Source organism: Hylobates moloch, unplaced genomic scaffold (genome assembly GCF_009828535.3).
Source record: "Hylobates moloch isolate HMO894 unplaced genomic scaffold, HMol_V3 SCAFFOLD_4, whole genome shotgun sequence".
Lineage (NCBI taxonomy): Eukaryota > Metazoa > Chordata > Mammalia > Primates > Hylobatidae > Hylobates > Hylobates moloch.
This window is the reverse complement of record NW_026652279.1, coordinates 112,681,251-112,695,953: the sequence shown is the minus strand read 5'-3', so window position 1 is coordinate 112,695,953 and position 14,703 is coordinate 112,681,251. Positions and strand designations below refer to the sequence as shown.

The 14,703-nt window shown below is 41.4% G+C and overlaps 1 protein-coding gene across 1 annotated transcript in view; it reads left to right on the top strand.

Moving 5' to 3' along the window:
• Window positions 1-14,703, top strand: part of LOC116467487 (guanylate cyclase soluble subunit beta-2-like) — a gene marked incomplete at its 3' end in the record, with an annotated part of 57,701 nt that overhangs the window by 25,116 nt on the left and 17,882 nt on the right. The window contains 6 exon segments of the mRNA XM_058438167.1: window positions 5,142-5,267; window positions 9,171-9,235; window positions 9,565-9,664; window positions 10,855-11,051; window positions 12,462-12,573; window positions 13,837-13,940. Coding sequence (XP_058294150.1) covers window positions 5,142-5,267; window positions 9,171-9,235; window positions 9,565-9,664; window positions 10,855-11,051; window positions 12,462-12,573; window positions 13,837-13,940 — 704 coding nt within the window.

Below are 14,703 nucleotides of genomic sequence, written 5' to 3'. Positions count from 1 at the left end.
GAGTCTCTAACAAGATATAGACATTAAAAATATACTGATAATGCCCCGATTATAACTAACAAAATTCATAACATTACAGAGGCCTGGGCTGCAGCTGTATTTCAGCTGGCCATGGATAAACGAGGCCTTTATGGTCTTATTAGGTAAGATTGCCTATGGTCTTTTCAGAGCAATCAACAGACTTTTTTACTTTGACATAATTTCAAACTAGCAAAAGGCTTACAAGAATAGTACAAAGAATTCCCATGTAGTCTTTACCCGTATTTCCCAAATGTTGACATTTTACCATATAGTGTCTATCTTTCTCTTTATATCTAGATTTATACTTTTTTCCTGAAATTGTTAGTATGTTGCAAATGTGATGCCTTTTTGTCCTTAAAAATTCTCTTAAATAACTACAGTACAACAATCAAACTCAGGAAATGAACATAGATATAGTGCTATTATCTAATCTATAGACCTTATTGAGAGTTTTCCAATTGACCCAATGATGTCCTTTAGAACAAAAGAAAATCCTGGATCATGCCACTTATCGTGTCTCTTCAGTATTCTTTGGCTTGGAACAGTTTCTGAGTCTCTTTATGTTTTATAAAATTGGTATTTTTGGAAAGTTCTGGTCAGACATTTTGCAAAATGTCCCCCAATTCAGGATTATCTGATATTCCTCATGATATAATTCAGGTTATGCTTTCTTGGCAGGAAGATCACAGACGTGATCTTTTTCCTTCCCAGTTTATCATATCAGGAGGCATATTGCATTGATCTGTCCTATTATTAGTGAGGCTAACTTTGATCACTTGATTTACGTAGAATTTGCCAGCTTTCTCCACTGTAAAGTCGCCTTCTCCCTTTGTAATTGGTATCTTGTGAGGAGTTACTTTCAGATTATGCAAATATCTTGTCATTTCTCAAACTCCCTCTTTCGTAGTTTTAGTATTTATTTATGATTCTTTTCTGAATCGCTACTTATGATGGAAGTCAAATGGTGATTTTCTAAGATATTATTCCTTTTGTATTTATTCATTGAGTTTCTGTAAGGAAGAATTTCCCCCTCTCCCCCATGTATTTATTTACTTATATCAATGTAGATTTGTGATTCTTATTTTTTAAAAACAGGCCGTAATCCTTTCCTTTTATTATTTATTCTGATGCTCAAATTCTGCAAGAGTTAGCCAGTGAGAGCCCCCTAAACTGGCCCCCGTGTCCTTTTGACATGTCCCCATCATTCTTTGATCACTTCTTTACCTTCTTGCATAACAAGGTATTATAGGCTGATCTCATCCTTTCCCTGCCCCAGCCCTGGAATCTGCCATTTCTCCAAGGCCCTGATTCCTTTTACAGGAGAAGGTCATTTAAAAACTAAGATCTAGACATTAGGCAACCCCACTGCTACTGGGATGTCACTGCTTTTAGGCCCTCTTAGTGGGCAGTACTGGAAAATAGACGTCATATACACACACCCAAACCCACACACACATATACACATACATACATCCCTCTCTCTCTCTATATATATATGTATATATATATATAAAATATATATAATATAGATATAGATGTAGATATATAAAATATATATATATATCTAAAACCATGATAGATTTAATTGTCTTATTATGTTAGATTTTCTAATCCAGAGGCACAGGTTTCATTCCTCCCCTTTCCATAACTGTAACTTCATTCTCAGATAGTGAAGAACCTGGCTCCCACTATCCACAATATAGTTACATGTTCAGAACATAGTTTCAGAATTGCTAACCCACACTGCTGTGAAAAAGAAGCCTACTAACTACAGTAAAATATTTGTTTAAAGTTCTTTTTTTTTTTTTTTTGGCCTGAGGACACAGTAGTGTAAATACTATGTTCAAATATTACTGGGTTAATTTTTTTCCTAGGTAATTATGTTATTCAAAACTGTTCTGTTGGCCGGGTACGGTGGCTCACGCTTGTAATCTCAGCACTTTGGGAGGCCGAGGCGGGCAGATCACGAGGTCAGGAGATCGAGACCACGGTGAAACCCTGTCTCTACTAAAAATACAAAAAAAAATTAGCCAGGCGTGGTGGCGGGCGCCTGTAGTCCCAGCTACTCGGAGAGGCTGAGGCAGGAGAATGGCATGAACCTGGGAGGCGGAGCTTGCAGTGAGCCGAGACTGCGCCACTGCACTCCAGCCTGGGTGACAGGGCGAGACTCCGTCTCAAAAAAAAAAAAAAAAAAAATACTGTTCTGTTGAAATGCTGTTCTGTGAATTTGTTTCTGTTTGTATTCCATCTTAGGGGTTTTCTCTATCCTTGTTGATCTTATATTTTATTTATTATAAGCATATGAAACATTAACATGACTCCCCAAACCAGAACTGTTCAAAAAGTTATGCTCAGAAAAATGTCATTTTCCCCAACTCCACGATTTTTCTAATCTTTCCACCCCATTCCCTACCAATGTCCTGTAGGTAACCAATCTCAATAGATCCAGGTTTATCCTTCTGGTGTTTAATTTTGCACAAGTAGGCAGATAGATGATTATTTCCTTGTTTTCCCTTCTTTCTTACACTAAAGAATACTAAGCATAGTAAAAATTCTCCCTTGCACTATCAAAAAACATTTTAAGTCACCTAAATTAGTTTAGTTCTTTCTTGCAGTTTCTAACCATTTCCTGTATATCTTGGATCCCTTATGACTTAGCGGGTTTTTGGAATCTTAAATACACTGAGGTGAAACTATATAAAAGACTAAGACAGGTGTTGATTTTTTTTAAAAAGTGGCCTTTATTCTCTGCTGGACAAGCATTCTCAACTAAGAATTCTAGAAGAAGCTCCAAACCCATTACAGGTGGAAAACATCACACTCAAACCCAAGATCCTTGTTTGGGAAACAGTTCATCTCTCAGCCGGATGTCCTTTCCTTTTAACAGAGCTGGGCATCCACAAACAAAATAACCAGAGCATGGAACAAACAGCTTCATGGATTTTTGTAAGTTTAAAGATTTAAAAGTCAAACAGGCAGTCTTTTACCCAAAGCTGGCACTCTCACTTGAATGTAACTTTGCTTGGCTTATAGGCAGCCCAGTCCTCCTGGCAGAGGTTCTTGGGATAAGGGGGGTCACTGGGACCCCTGCTTTTCCTGGCAGGTAACAGGATGCACCTGCTCAGAGCTCCAGCCTCCAGGATGCACAGAACAGCTGTTTTTTCTTAGTCTGAATAAGCTAGATTTAGAGGTAACAGAGGGATGGAAGCAGGAGAGCAGAAGGACAATTTCCCATCTGTCTGTCTACCTTTTAGCAGTCCTCCTCCCAGAGACTCAGGCATTGGAAAGGAATTTGGTAGAAGTGGTCTCAGATCTCCTATGGGTTAGCAGGTGGCCCCTGAATACTGGTATAGACAAGCCTGCCTGCAGCCAGCCAGGATGCACCCACAAGCAAAGAATCCAATGGAGGCAATTAACACAGGCCATCACCACTGGCTTCTCTACCATCCCAAGCTTCGTCTAGATTCAGATCAGACTAATCAGTTTTTGGAAAATATGTATAACTCATTTTGGAAAATATGTACAACTCATCTCTGAGAAAACTAGATCAATTCAGTGGGGACTCTATCCTGCTCAGATTACAGAACAATTATCGGCCCCATGGTCTGACTGTGGACTATGGGCTGTAGGGAAACTGCTCTTCAGATCATCCTAGGAAGCAAGCAGGGGCTGGAGAGTGCCTAGACCTCCTTGGTCTGTCCTCTGTAGGATTTAGCCCTGGATAGCTCACGAGACCTGGAATGTCCCTTGCTGTGAATTCCAAATCCAGCCAGAGCATCATAGAGTTATTCAAGGATGCAACCACAGATACTGGTGATGGTGAGCTCTTCAGGCCTTCCATAAACCTGGGCATTACAGACATTTGCCCCAGCCCCCAAGACTCACATGTGTCACAGCCTCATTGTAAGTAAGAGGGCGTTTCTCACAGGAGCTCCAGACCAGCAGCACGGATGGATGCCCTGTCTCCTATGTCAATGATGCCAATGCATAAGCAGCGCTTGCCTTGAGGAGACTCCTTGCTTCTCTCATTGCTGCTTCAGAGGCTGGGGGATGTGATACAAAAAGTGCTAAACTTAGAATTGGAGCCTCTTCAACAAATCTGGCCTCTGCAACTCTATGTGACTGGAGTCAGTTCACAAAGATGACTCAGCCCCAACAGGCTCAGCTGTAAAAAGGATATGATAATGAGGTTAGCTACCTTATAAGAGCTGGGCAAACATTGAGTAACAGAACCATAATTAATGTGTGTTGTTAGAACTATAAAATATTCTTTTAAAATGTTTTCTGTCTCTCCCATAAAGCGGACACTTGCTCACTGTCTATTCCAACAGTGCAGACTGGGGAGTGGAGAGGTGGGCAGCAGCCCCAACTAACGCTGCAAATCTACCTCCAGGTGTTCATCAGGCACCTACGCTGTGTTTAGCACAGAAAACGTGTAGGACCAGGCTGCTTCTCTCCAGAATTACCATGAATTAGGAAGAAAAAAAAATGCAACACTTAGGAAGAGAGAATTCAGAGAAATCTTTATGGAGAATGGAACGTGGACACTGGGCCTCACGGGGAGGCCAGGATCTGATGAGGTTAGGAGAGAAAGGGAAAGACACTGCAAGTATTTGGTATCATCTTTTTGGTAAATCAGGATCCTGTAGCCTTGAAGACATAGTTTTTTCATTGTGTATTAGTTATTTCTCAGAGGCATCCTTGTATTCTTGTTAGAGACTGACTGTTACATTTAAAGATGTGGGAGGTATTGGGAGTGATTGTGGAGGGTCGTGCCCTCCCCACCCAGAGTGAAGCTTGTTCTGGGCACTGGCTTCAGAAGCTAAGCGGGTACAGCATCTCTGCATCCCTTTCTCGTCTTTGAGGAAATATTTGTCATGGAGACTTACGTTTCACAAGCACCTACCCAGTGCCAGGCTGCACGGGGCTCCTCACAAAAGCCCCATGACATCAATGTGGTTATTGGCATTTTACCAAGGAGGCAAGTGACAGCTTAGAGAGTAGCTCAATAGTGTCACACAGCCAGGATGTGAACCCTTTGGAAATAAATGAAGACCACACAAAGGACAAAACACACCTCCAGGGGATTTTATTTAGGGGATATGCTTTGGTTTCTACAGGTGTCTCCATGGAAGCCATCCTGAAACTCTTTGGAGAATACTTCTTTCAATTCTGTAAGACGTCTGGCTATGACAGGATGCTACGGACACTGGGAGGAAATCTCATGGAGTTCACTCTCTTATCAGGTAAGGCCACTTGAGTCTGGTCTTGGCTGCCCAAGAGGAAGTAAATGCTGTGGCAGTCCTGGGCCAGCTCCCCGCCTCCCCCAACAGAGGCGCGGTTGCAGGAGAACTCTCCCATCTGCAGAATCCTTGGTACCTGGTGTTGGTGGGCTCAGGAGTTCTTTTTGGAAGAGAATGAAAAAGAAACACCTGCTGGCCACTTTTATAAACTGGCTCACAAAAACCGAAGGGATGGCCTTTTCAGGTAGGGTGTGGTGTTGATTTGGAATTAAATCCTGGAGACTCATTACAGTTGGAACAAAGGCTGGAAAACAGTCAGGTTTCAGTGCATTTGCAAAAGCTCTCCTAAGGTTTCCTGGCCAGGATGGAGCTGATAAATTGCATATGCAGCCAGATTCATGTTATTCATGTATCAGAAGGGAAGACTTGACAGGGCTAAGAGCCAGAATCGAAACCATCCAATTCTGATTAACCCATGGGTGACTGACTGAGGTGTTAGGAAACTAATTTCCCTACTGGGATATATCCTTCTGGAGTTCTTTCCTTGGGTTTCTTGTTTGTAGAGCTCACTGGAAATTCAAATGCCTAGATTCTCTTTTATTTTTTGGACAAGAAAAGGTGAAAGAGCATTTATATATATCATAATAATAGTTTATTACTTTATAGAACATAGTTTAATTTTAGGGCCTTTTATACTTCACCAAGATTCTTCCTTCACCATTTCTATATTGGTGTTCATAGCCACCCTTTCAGGGTTGTCATGGGGACAAAATGGGATTGTGGATGTTAAAAAGCCTCAGCAACCCTTACACCCCCCCATAGACGATAAATGGGATAAGTATTATTTTCTCCATTTTTCATATAAGGAATCAGAGGCTTGGAAGCCTTAATTGACTTCAATTATGAGTCATGAATAGTTGGGCATGAATAGCCGGGCCTGTCCTATTGTTATCATGTGAACTACTCAAGGGTTGAGGAAGTGGAAACAGCCCTGCTTATGGGGTCAGATGGGCCCATGAGACTGTCCCACTGGCTCTACCACTTAACAGCTGTGCAATCCTGGACAAGTTAGTTGCCATCTCTGAATCTCAATTTATTTTCTTTAATACTATTTACTGGGTAACTAATATTTATTGAGTGATACTATGTATCAAGTACTTTTTAAGGTATTGGACACAAACAGAGACAAAAAGGAATAAATAGGGAAAAAATAACCTACCTCATAGCAATATGTGGATTACAAGAGATAAGATGTAAAAGTCTTTAGCATTGTAATCAGCCCGGAAAAATCAGCTTTCCATAAATAAATAATAACTCTATTCCTTCCCCTTTCTTTTCTGTCTGTTCAATACGGCCAGTTTAAGAATTACGATAATTTGTATGACAACTTCCTTTCAATTTCTTAGCTAAAGCACAACAATTAGGATATAAAGAAATACAGTTAGGCCCTTTTAATATTTTTTTATAAGACATATATTTTTTATCCTATGACCTTTTTTTCTTTGCTTTTTTATAATTTCAATTTTTAAAAAAAGATTCAGAGGGTACAAATGCAGGTTTTTTACATGGGTATATTGCATGATGCTGAGGTTTGGGGTATGATTGACGCTAACACCCAGGTAGCGAGCATAGTACCCAATAGTTTTTCAACCCTCGACCCCCATCCCTTCCTCCCTCCTCTAGTAGCCCCCAGTGTCTGTTGTTGCCATCTTTATGTCTATGTGTATTTCAATGTTTAGCTCTCACTTATAAGTGATGCTAGAGAAGCAATAGAATAGAACTTCTCTGGTGGTATTTGAGGACATTTTGCATATAATGAGATAAATAAAATATTTAAATATTATAATATACAAGTTGGAAGAAAATACATGCAATGATACCTAACAGCTATATAGTGCTTTTTTCTGGGCAAAGTATTATAGATTGTCTCTTTAGGCAAAAATAACAAAGTAAGATAATGTTCACTTTTTTTGTGTCTATCTAGTAATTTGGCAGTGCCTTTAGGGTATACATTTCTGGTTATAACTGAGCCTTTAATCTTGTTATGCTTTAGCTAACCTTTATTGAGTGCTAATTATGAGGCAGGTGCTGGGCTAAGTAATGTGTCAACATTGACTTACTTTCTTGATGCCCTAAGAGTAGGCAGTCTTATTTTTCCTGTTATTCAGATGAGAAAACTGAGGTCCAGAAAGGTCAAGTAACTGTCCCCAAATCACCCAGGCATGGTGGCTGAGCTGGACCCAAACCCACACCGGTCTCCAAAGATCCTGCCCTGTGCTGTTCTCATTATTCTTGGGAATAATGAGAACTTTGTCAAAGATCACATGGCTTTAGGTGTACAGCCTTATTTCTGGGCTTTCTATTCTGTTCTGTAATGATACCTAACAGCTATATAGTGCTTTATTCTGGGCAAAGTATTATAGATTGTCTCTTTAGGCAAAAATATTTTTTTATTCTGTTATTTTTTGCCCTAATTCTCCACTTTTAAAAAGCCCTATTTGAAGCAAGAAATAAAAGTATAACTATATTATTTAGAGACTTAGTGACATTGACCTGAAGAACTAAAAGCACAAACTTTTGGAAGTGTCTCTGGGCAGGGGGTAAGAAGTAAGGGGCATGAAACAGGATCACGTGGACTTTCTTTCAGGCCTCTGTATTCTGTTACTTTATTTTCACTATGTAGGATTTGGATATAATTTTTAAATTAACTGTTAATTTCCTATTTTATTTATGCTTTTTATATGTGCTACCTCAACTACTCTTTACATTTTGTCAAGATGTAAACACACATACATACAAATAAATATATGTACTTTCTCTAGGTACATACTTTAGGAATTATAAAAAAAAATGGTATTTGAGGGCTGGTTGTGGTGGCTCATGCCTGTAATCTTAGCACTTTTGGAAGCCGAGGTGGACAAGATCATTTACGCCCAGGAGTTTGAGAGCACCCTGGGCAACACAGCAAAGCCACATCTCCACAAAAAATACAAAAAAAAAAAGTAGCCGGGCATGCAGGTGGCGTGCCTGTAATCCCAGCTACTCAGAAGCCTGAGGTGGGAAGATCATTTGAGCCTAGGAGGCAGAGGCTGCAGTGAGCCGTGATCGTGCCACTGCATTCCAGCCTGGGCAACAGAGCATGACCCTATCTAAAAAAAAAGATAAAAAAGTATTTGGGGAAAAAAAAGAAACTCATTTTAACTAACAACCTTTCACCATGGAAGATGACAAAGATCTTGGAAGGAACCCATCTCCTTTACCTATTCCCTCACTTGGACCAAAAGCTGTGTGTCCAGGGTGCTGAGTTGCCCACTAACTAGCTAGAGACTCCCCTAGGAAAAGTCTCTATCCTTCTTTCCTAGTGTACATCTCATTTACTGTGAAATGATACGTACTTGAATGTCAATATTTCTGAAGAAAGGGGATCTCTTCTGATGTATCCTTGAAGGTTCTCCCCCCCACCCTTTTTTTTTTTTTTTTTTTGAGATTGCTCTATCTGTCGCCCAGGCTGGAGTGCAGTGGCGCCATCTCGGCGCATGGCAACATCCGCCTCCTGGGTTCAAGCGATTCTCCTGCCTCAGTCTCCCGAGTAGCTGGGACTACAGGCATGTGCCACTATGCCCGGCTAATTTATTCGTATTTTTAGTAGAGACGGGGTTTCACCGTGTTAGCCAGGATGGTCTCTATCTCCCGACCTCGTGATCCGCCCGCCTCGGCCTCCCAGAGTGCTGGGATTACAGGCATGAGTGACCACTCCCGGTGGAAGGTTCTACTTTCTAAATGTTCAAATTGACGTCACAGATGACATTATCCTTTCAGAACAAGACATTGATTAAATCTACTTGCAAATTCTCTGATTCCCTGATATATTGGAAAGTGAAGATGCCCATGGTCACTTGGTCACAGGCCAAGGGCAGCGGAAACTCACTAAGGCTTCCTGTTACCAGCAGACAGCTGCTTTTGAAATATGGGTAGAAACAGCATGGCACGGTGCAAAGGCTCATTTGGGAATCAAATGTTGTTCTACCATTAACCTAGGTTTACCTTCCCTGAGCCTCAGTTTCTTCCTCTTAAAATGGAACTAGTACTTGCCATATAGAGTTGTTTAAAGTACAGTAGGTATAGTATAAAATTCCTGACATACAGGAGCAGAAACAAGGGGAGTTTTTACGTGATTGGAGAGAGGGTTGGGATATAGTTCTGTATGATGTAATGGATAAATACTATTGTTTCACAAAGCCTCAAAAGCATAATTTACACAATTTGTGTCCACTGGGAAAAATGTGTGTTTTTTAATTAGGAGATGAATGCACCATCGTTTCATGTGGAGAGAGGAGCAGATGGGAAAATGTTTCTCCATTACTACTCGGATAGAAGTGGTCTGTGTCACATTGTACCAGGTATGGAAATGGCTTAGCTGGCCGCAGAGCTATGGGGCTTCTGAAGTGAGGAAGGTTTCCCCATAGATTTTCCAGGATGGCTAATAACTGGCTACTGGTAAGAAGTTAAGACTCTCTTAGAATGTGTGACTTCATATCATCTTGACCACTGCTCCCAATGTCCTTGAGCTTTTAAAATAAGTTTCCAAAATTCCACAAAAACGAGTAATTTGTATTTTTCTTTCAAAATTTTAAATTATACAGGTTTTTACAAAGTTGTGATAATTCTGCATATGTTATTTTGTATCAGCTCTTTATTTGCATTTAGCATTGTAGAAAAAGCGTGTTTCCACATAATCTTTAAAACCACATATTAAATGGCCGAATGATATTCCATATTGTAATTATCTTAACTAATCTCCTATTATTAAATTTTCCATTGATACTAATCTTTTGCTTTTGTAAACAATGCTATCATGAACATCTTCATACATGGTTTCCATATATATATATATTTTTCTTTTTTTTTTGAGACGGAATCTCGCTCTGTTGCCCAGGCTGCAGTGCAGTGGTGCGATCTTGGCTCACTGCAAGCTCCGCCTCCCAGGTTCACGCCATTCTCCTGCATCAGCCTCCCAAGTAGCTGGGACTACAGGTGCCCACCGCCACACCTGGCTAATTTTTTGTATTTTTAGTAGAGACAGGGTTTCACTGTGTTAGCCAGGATAGTCTTGATCTCCTGACCTTGTGATCCAACCACCTCAGCCTCCCAAAGTGCTGGGATTACAGGCGTGAGCCACCGCGCCGGTGCTTTCCCTATATTTTGTATATAAACTTGGGATAGATTCCCAGGGGAACACTTTTTTAAACTTGATCCTTAATGCTTTTACAACTGAATTTTGCTTACATTATCTCTAGGTTTATTTGTTTGTTTAATGAGTTAAATGCCTACCTGAAATAACAAACAAATGAATAGATGCCAAACTAGAAATTAAAGTGGCGTGGATATATTTGGTATCCAAACATGTATAACTTCAGTCTCTGCATATTTTTATTTAATTGGCTGTCACTGAGGTCTGATTTGAAGCAGGGCCTGGGCTTGGTGAACTTCAGAATATTAATCAGAAGTTTTACAATTTGATTATTTTATGATTTTTGCTGATAAAGTTGCCTTCGGCCATCCCTCGACAATAGGTGTCCTTCTGCTGCAGGTATCATTGAGGCTGTGGCCAAAGACTTCTTTGACATTGATGTAACCATGGACATTCTTGACATGAATGAAGAAGTGGAGAGGACAGGGAAGAAGGAGCATGTTGTGTTTCTGATTGTACAGAAGGCTCGCAGGAAGATGAGAAAGACAAAGCCAAAAATGTTACAAGACAGTCAGGGCATCGAGAGAGACCAAGAGGTACTGGGTTTGCTGTGCCTTTAGAAAGAACAGTTGCACTTAAGTAGAGCTACCAGTCTTGGAAAAATCTATACAAACAACAGAATCAACTGGACCTTTTGTTTTTTTGTTTTGGTTTTTTACATGTTCCTTTAAGTTCTGGGTTACATGTTTTGAACGTGGAGGTGTGTTACATAGGTATGCATGTGCCATGGTGGTTTGCTGCACCTATCAACCCATCATCTAGGTTTTAAGCCCCGCATGCATTAGGCATTTGTCCTAATGCTCTCCCTCTCCTTGCCCCTTGCCCCCTGACAGGCCCTGGTGTGTGATTCTCCTCTCCCTGTGTCCATGTGTTCTCACTGTTCAACTCCCACTTACGAGTGTCTACAGCTATACCACCTTGAATGTGACTGATCTCGGAAGTTAAGCAGAGTTGGTCCTGGTTAGTGCTTGGATGGGAGACCAACTGGACCTTCTAATAGTGGAATTAAGGCAAAGTTTCTCAATTTTGGCACTACTGACATTTTGAACCAGATAATTCTTTGGTGTTGATGGGATATCTTTCACATTATAGTGTGCTTAGCAGCATCCCTGGTCTTTTCCTACTAGTAGAACCTCATCGCCTCATTTGTGGCAAAAAAAAAAAAATAGAAAGAAAGAAAAAGAAACGTCTGCTGGCATTGCCAAGTGTCTGCATAGTGGGGGTAATGGACAAAATCATTCCCAGTTGAGAATTGCTGGGTTAAGATTAAGTGGATATATACTGGGAAGCATTCTGGGATGTACCTGAACCTGGACAATTTTTCACCTATAACAATAACCATATGAAGGGTTTGAAATTTGAACTTGATGGCTTTTTTTTTCAGTCCTCCTCAAATAAATTGATCTTTCCAGTCTTCAGTGCCCACTTCTGCAGCTGGAACCAGTCATAGGTCCTGAGTCAACTCAAGACTCTGTACTTGGCCACCTCAGTTGCAGCTGATAGGGTGATCATTACCTGCTTAGGTTACCACGTATGTTAGGTAAACAGCTCTCCATGCACATAGCTTGTGAAAATACCCAGATTAGGATTAGTCTGTGATTCCTTAGAGTATTTTCAAAGTCCATCTCAGAGTCTGTTCACTGCAGAATCTTCAACCACAGGAAGAAATGTTCGTGCATGATTTTCATACCAGATATCATCCTAGTTCCCTCTTGAGATTTTCTAAAAAGTTATTGCTTTCTTTGATAGAGAAACAGCATGAGGACTAATTTGATTAAAAAATACCGGGAACGCTAAAGTCTTGGTAGAATTGATCTTGTAAGCCCTCATGATATTCCTCGGGCCATGGACACAGTTCCTTATTTAAAGGTGGACCCCATCACAGCAAATGGGGTTTGTGCTTCTCCAATCATGTGACCAGGTACCTGTCTCCCTGCCATCTGCAGGCCCTCCAGGCAGCTTTCCTCAGGATGAAGGAGAAATATTTGAATGTCTCTGCTTGTGCTGTGAAAAAATCCCACTGGGATGTTGTGAGAAGCATAGTCATGTTTGGAAAAGGTAAGTGAGTGATTCTCCCAAGCTCAGCTCTGAGATCAGAAAGATTGCTTGATTCTCAGGAGTAGCGGCCAGTGTACACTGACAGGGCCAAGCCCTCTGCGATTATGTTGGCACTCGTTTCTGCAAAGCTTGGATTTGGTGACCATGGTTTTTAACTTTAAAATGTCAGGCTCTAATTGTCCTTCCATTGCCTCTCATTATTTGTGCCAGGTGACATGGAGACATCGTCTCCCCTGTCCTAAGAAAAAGCCTTTGGAGACACAATTGGAATCACCCCCAACAGGTGATGGGTGGAGAGAAGGAAGATGAGCACTGATGTGCCATCAGGAACAATGAATTTTTCACAGCTCCTCTTCTGCAGTCAGGGCTTCTCCATTTGGACACATTTCTGGACTGGAGATCTGTGGATAACAACCCTAGTCACCCAGCAAACGACACTAGAACAAGAGCCAAGAAAGCAAGTTTCTGGCTCTGTGCCTAAGGAGCTGTGTGACCCTGGACAAGAGTCTCCATCTTCTCATTTGCAAAATGCAGGCATTAGGCTTGCTAAGGTACCCCTGTGGGCACTGAGCCCGTCTAACGATTAGCACCTAACGCCTGAGTCTGAATAAGGGCTCTGATCCACTGGGAGAAGGGAGTTAGGGTGCTCTGCGTCACGGCTCAATGGGCCAGGTGACATGCATCTGGGAGAAGGTCTGCAGGGCTCAAAGGGCTGCATTTTGCGTCCTTCAAGCCATGGCAAGTGAGTCAAACACGCAATTGACATCCTTTGTCTAGGAGATTTTCATATCAAAAAGGCTCCATTTCGAATCTCTACCCCCTGCCAAATAGGACTGTTGGTTAAATTTTCACGTGCCACCCAAAACTGTCAGTCTAAAAAGCTCCATGGCAAATGTCCCTGATGCTGGGCCTGGAGCACACGCTCTGCTCTGCTAGCTCATTGTCTGGCTGTCACCATTTCAATGCCGACTCTGTGTTCATGGCGAGACATACTCAATTGGCCCAGAAACTCTTCAGTGGCAGGCAGAAACTTGGCAGGGGGCAGGAGGGCTTCTCAACCTGGTAGCAAGTTTTCTGTTTGTTTTAATTTGGAAGAAGAATTGCTGTGGCCATCTGGAGATGCTGAGGGAGCCCATGCAAAAGAAGTGAGATTGCACTTTGCTTGTGAAACACTTAAGATACTATCCCTATCCCAAGCTCTGCTCTGTGCAAGGGTGGAGGTGGGAGCTGCTTCTCATCAGCACTTTCTTTTTCTATGTCCAGGGCATCTCTTGAACACCTTTGAGCCAATTTATCCTGAGAGACTCTGGATTGAAGAGAAGACATTCTGCAATGCTTTTCCTTTCCACATTGTATTTGATGAATCAGTAAGAGACTCTTCCCTCTGTAGCTTAGAATTGGGGCTAAGCCAGGGAAGTGAGCATGATTTACAGTCCTTCATGAACAGTGGAGATTTTCAAGTCCCTGAGAAATTTGCAGGGCTTGGAAGACTAGGCTTTACCCTGGCAGGACCATTGATTTCCTTTTCATATTGTGGTATCCTCCAGAATCCAGAATGCAGAATCTTCTTGATAGGGTAGAAAGGGAGGTTTGAACTAGTAAGTGCATGGGAAAGCTTACCATTAGAAAAAAGGGGAAAAGGAAGTGACGCTAAAATTCACTACATAAAGAGACAGCAGAACACAGTCAGTAGCAACAATAGGGTGGAATTCTACCCATGAACTCTTCCCATCCTTCTGATCACCATGTATGTCTCCATCCCACCCAGCTTCACATTCTGCATCTTGAATATGGGGAAAGGGTCATGTCAACTCAAGCCACTGCTCTGTGAGAGTTGTGAGCATAACTATTTAAGTTTGATTGTTGATCCATTTCCATGGATAAAATATATGTCAACTGAATTGATTATGAACTCATTTAAAGGACACCTATTTTACTTCTTCCTTCTGTGTGTTCACTGGAGATAGTAGTGAAAGTTATCCCCCCACCTCCTTGATGGATTTCTTCACCCAGGCCTGGTTGATAGATCCAATGCTATAGAATTTGCTAGTTTCTTCATTAGTAAATGCTAGAGAGAGTGAGAGAGAGTGTTGTCTCAGAGAGTGAGGGAGGAACTATTAGCCCAATAGA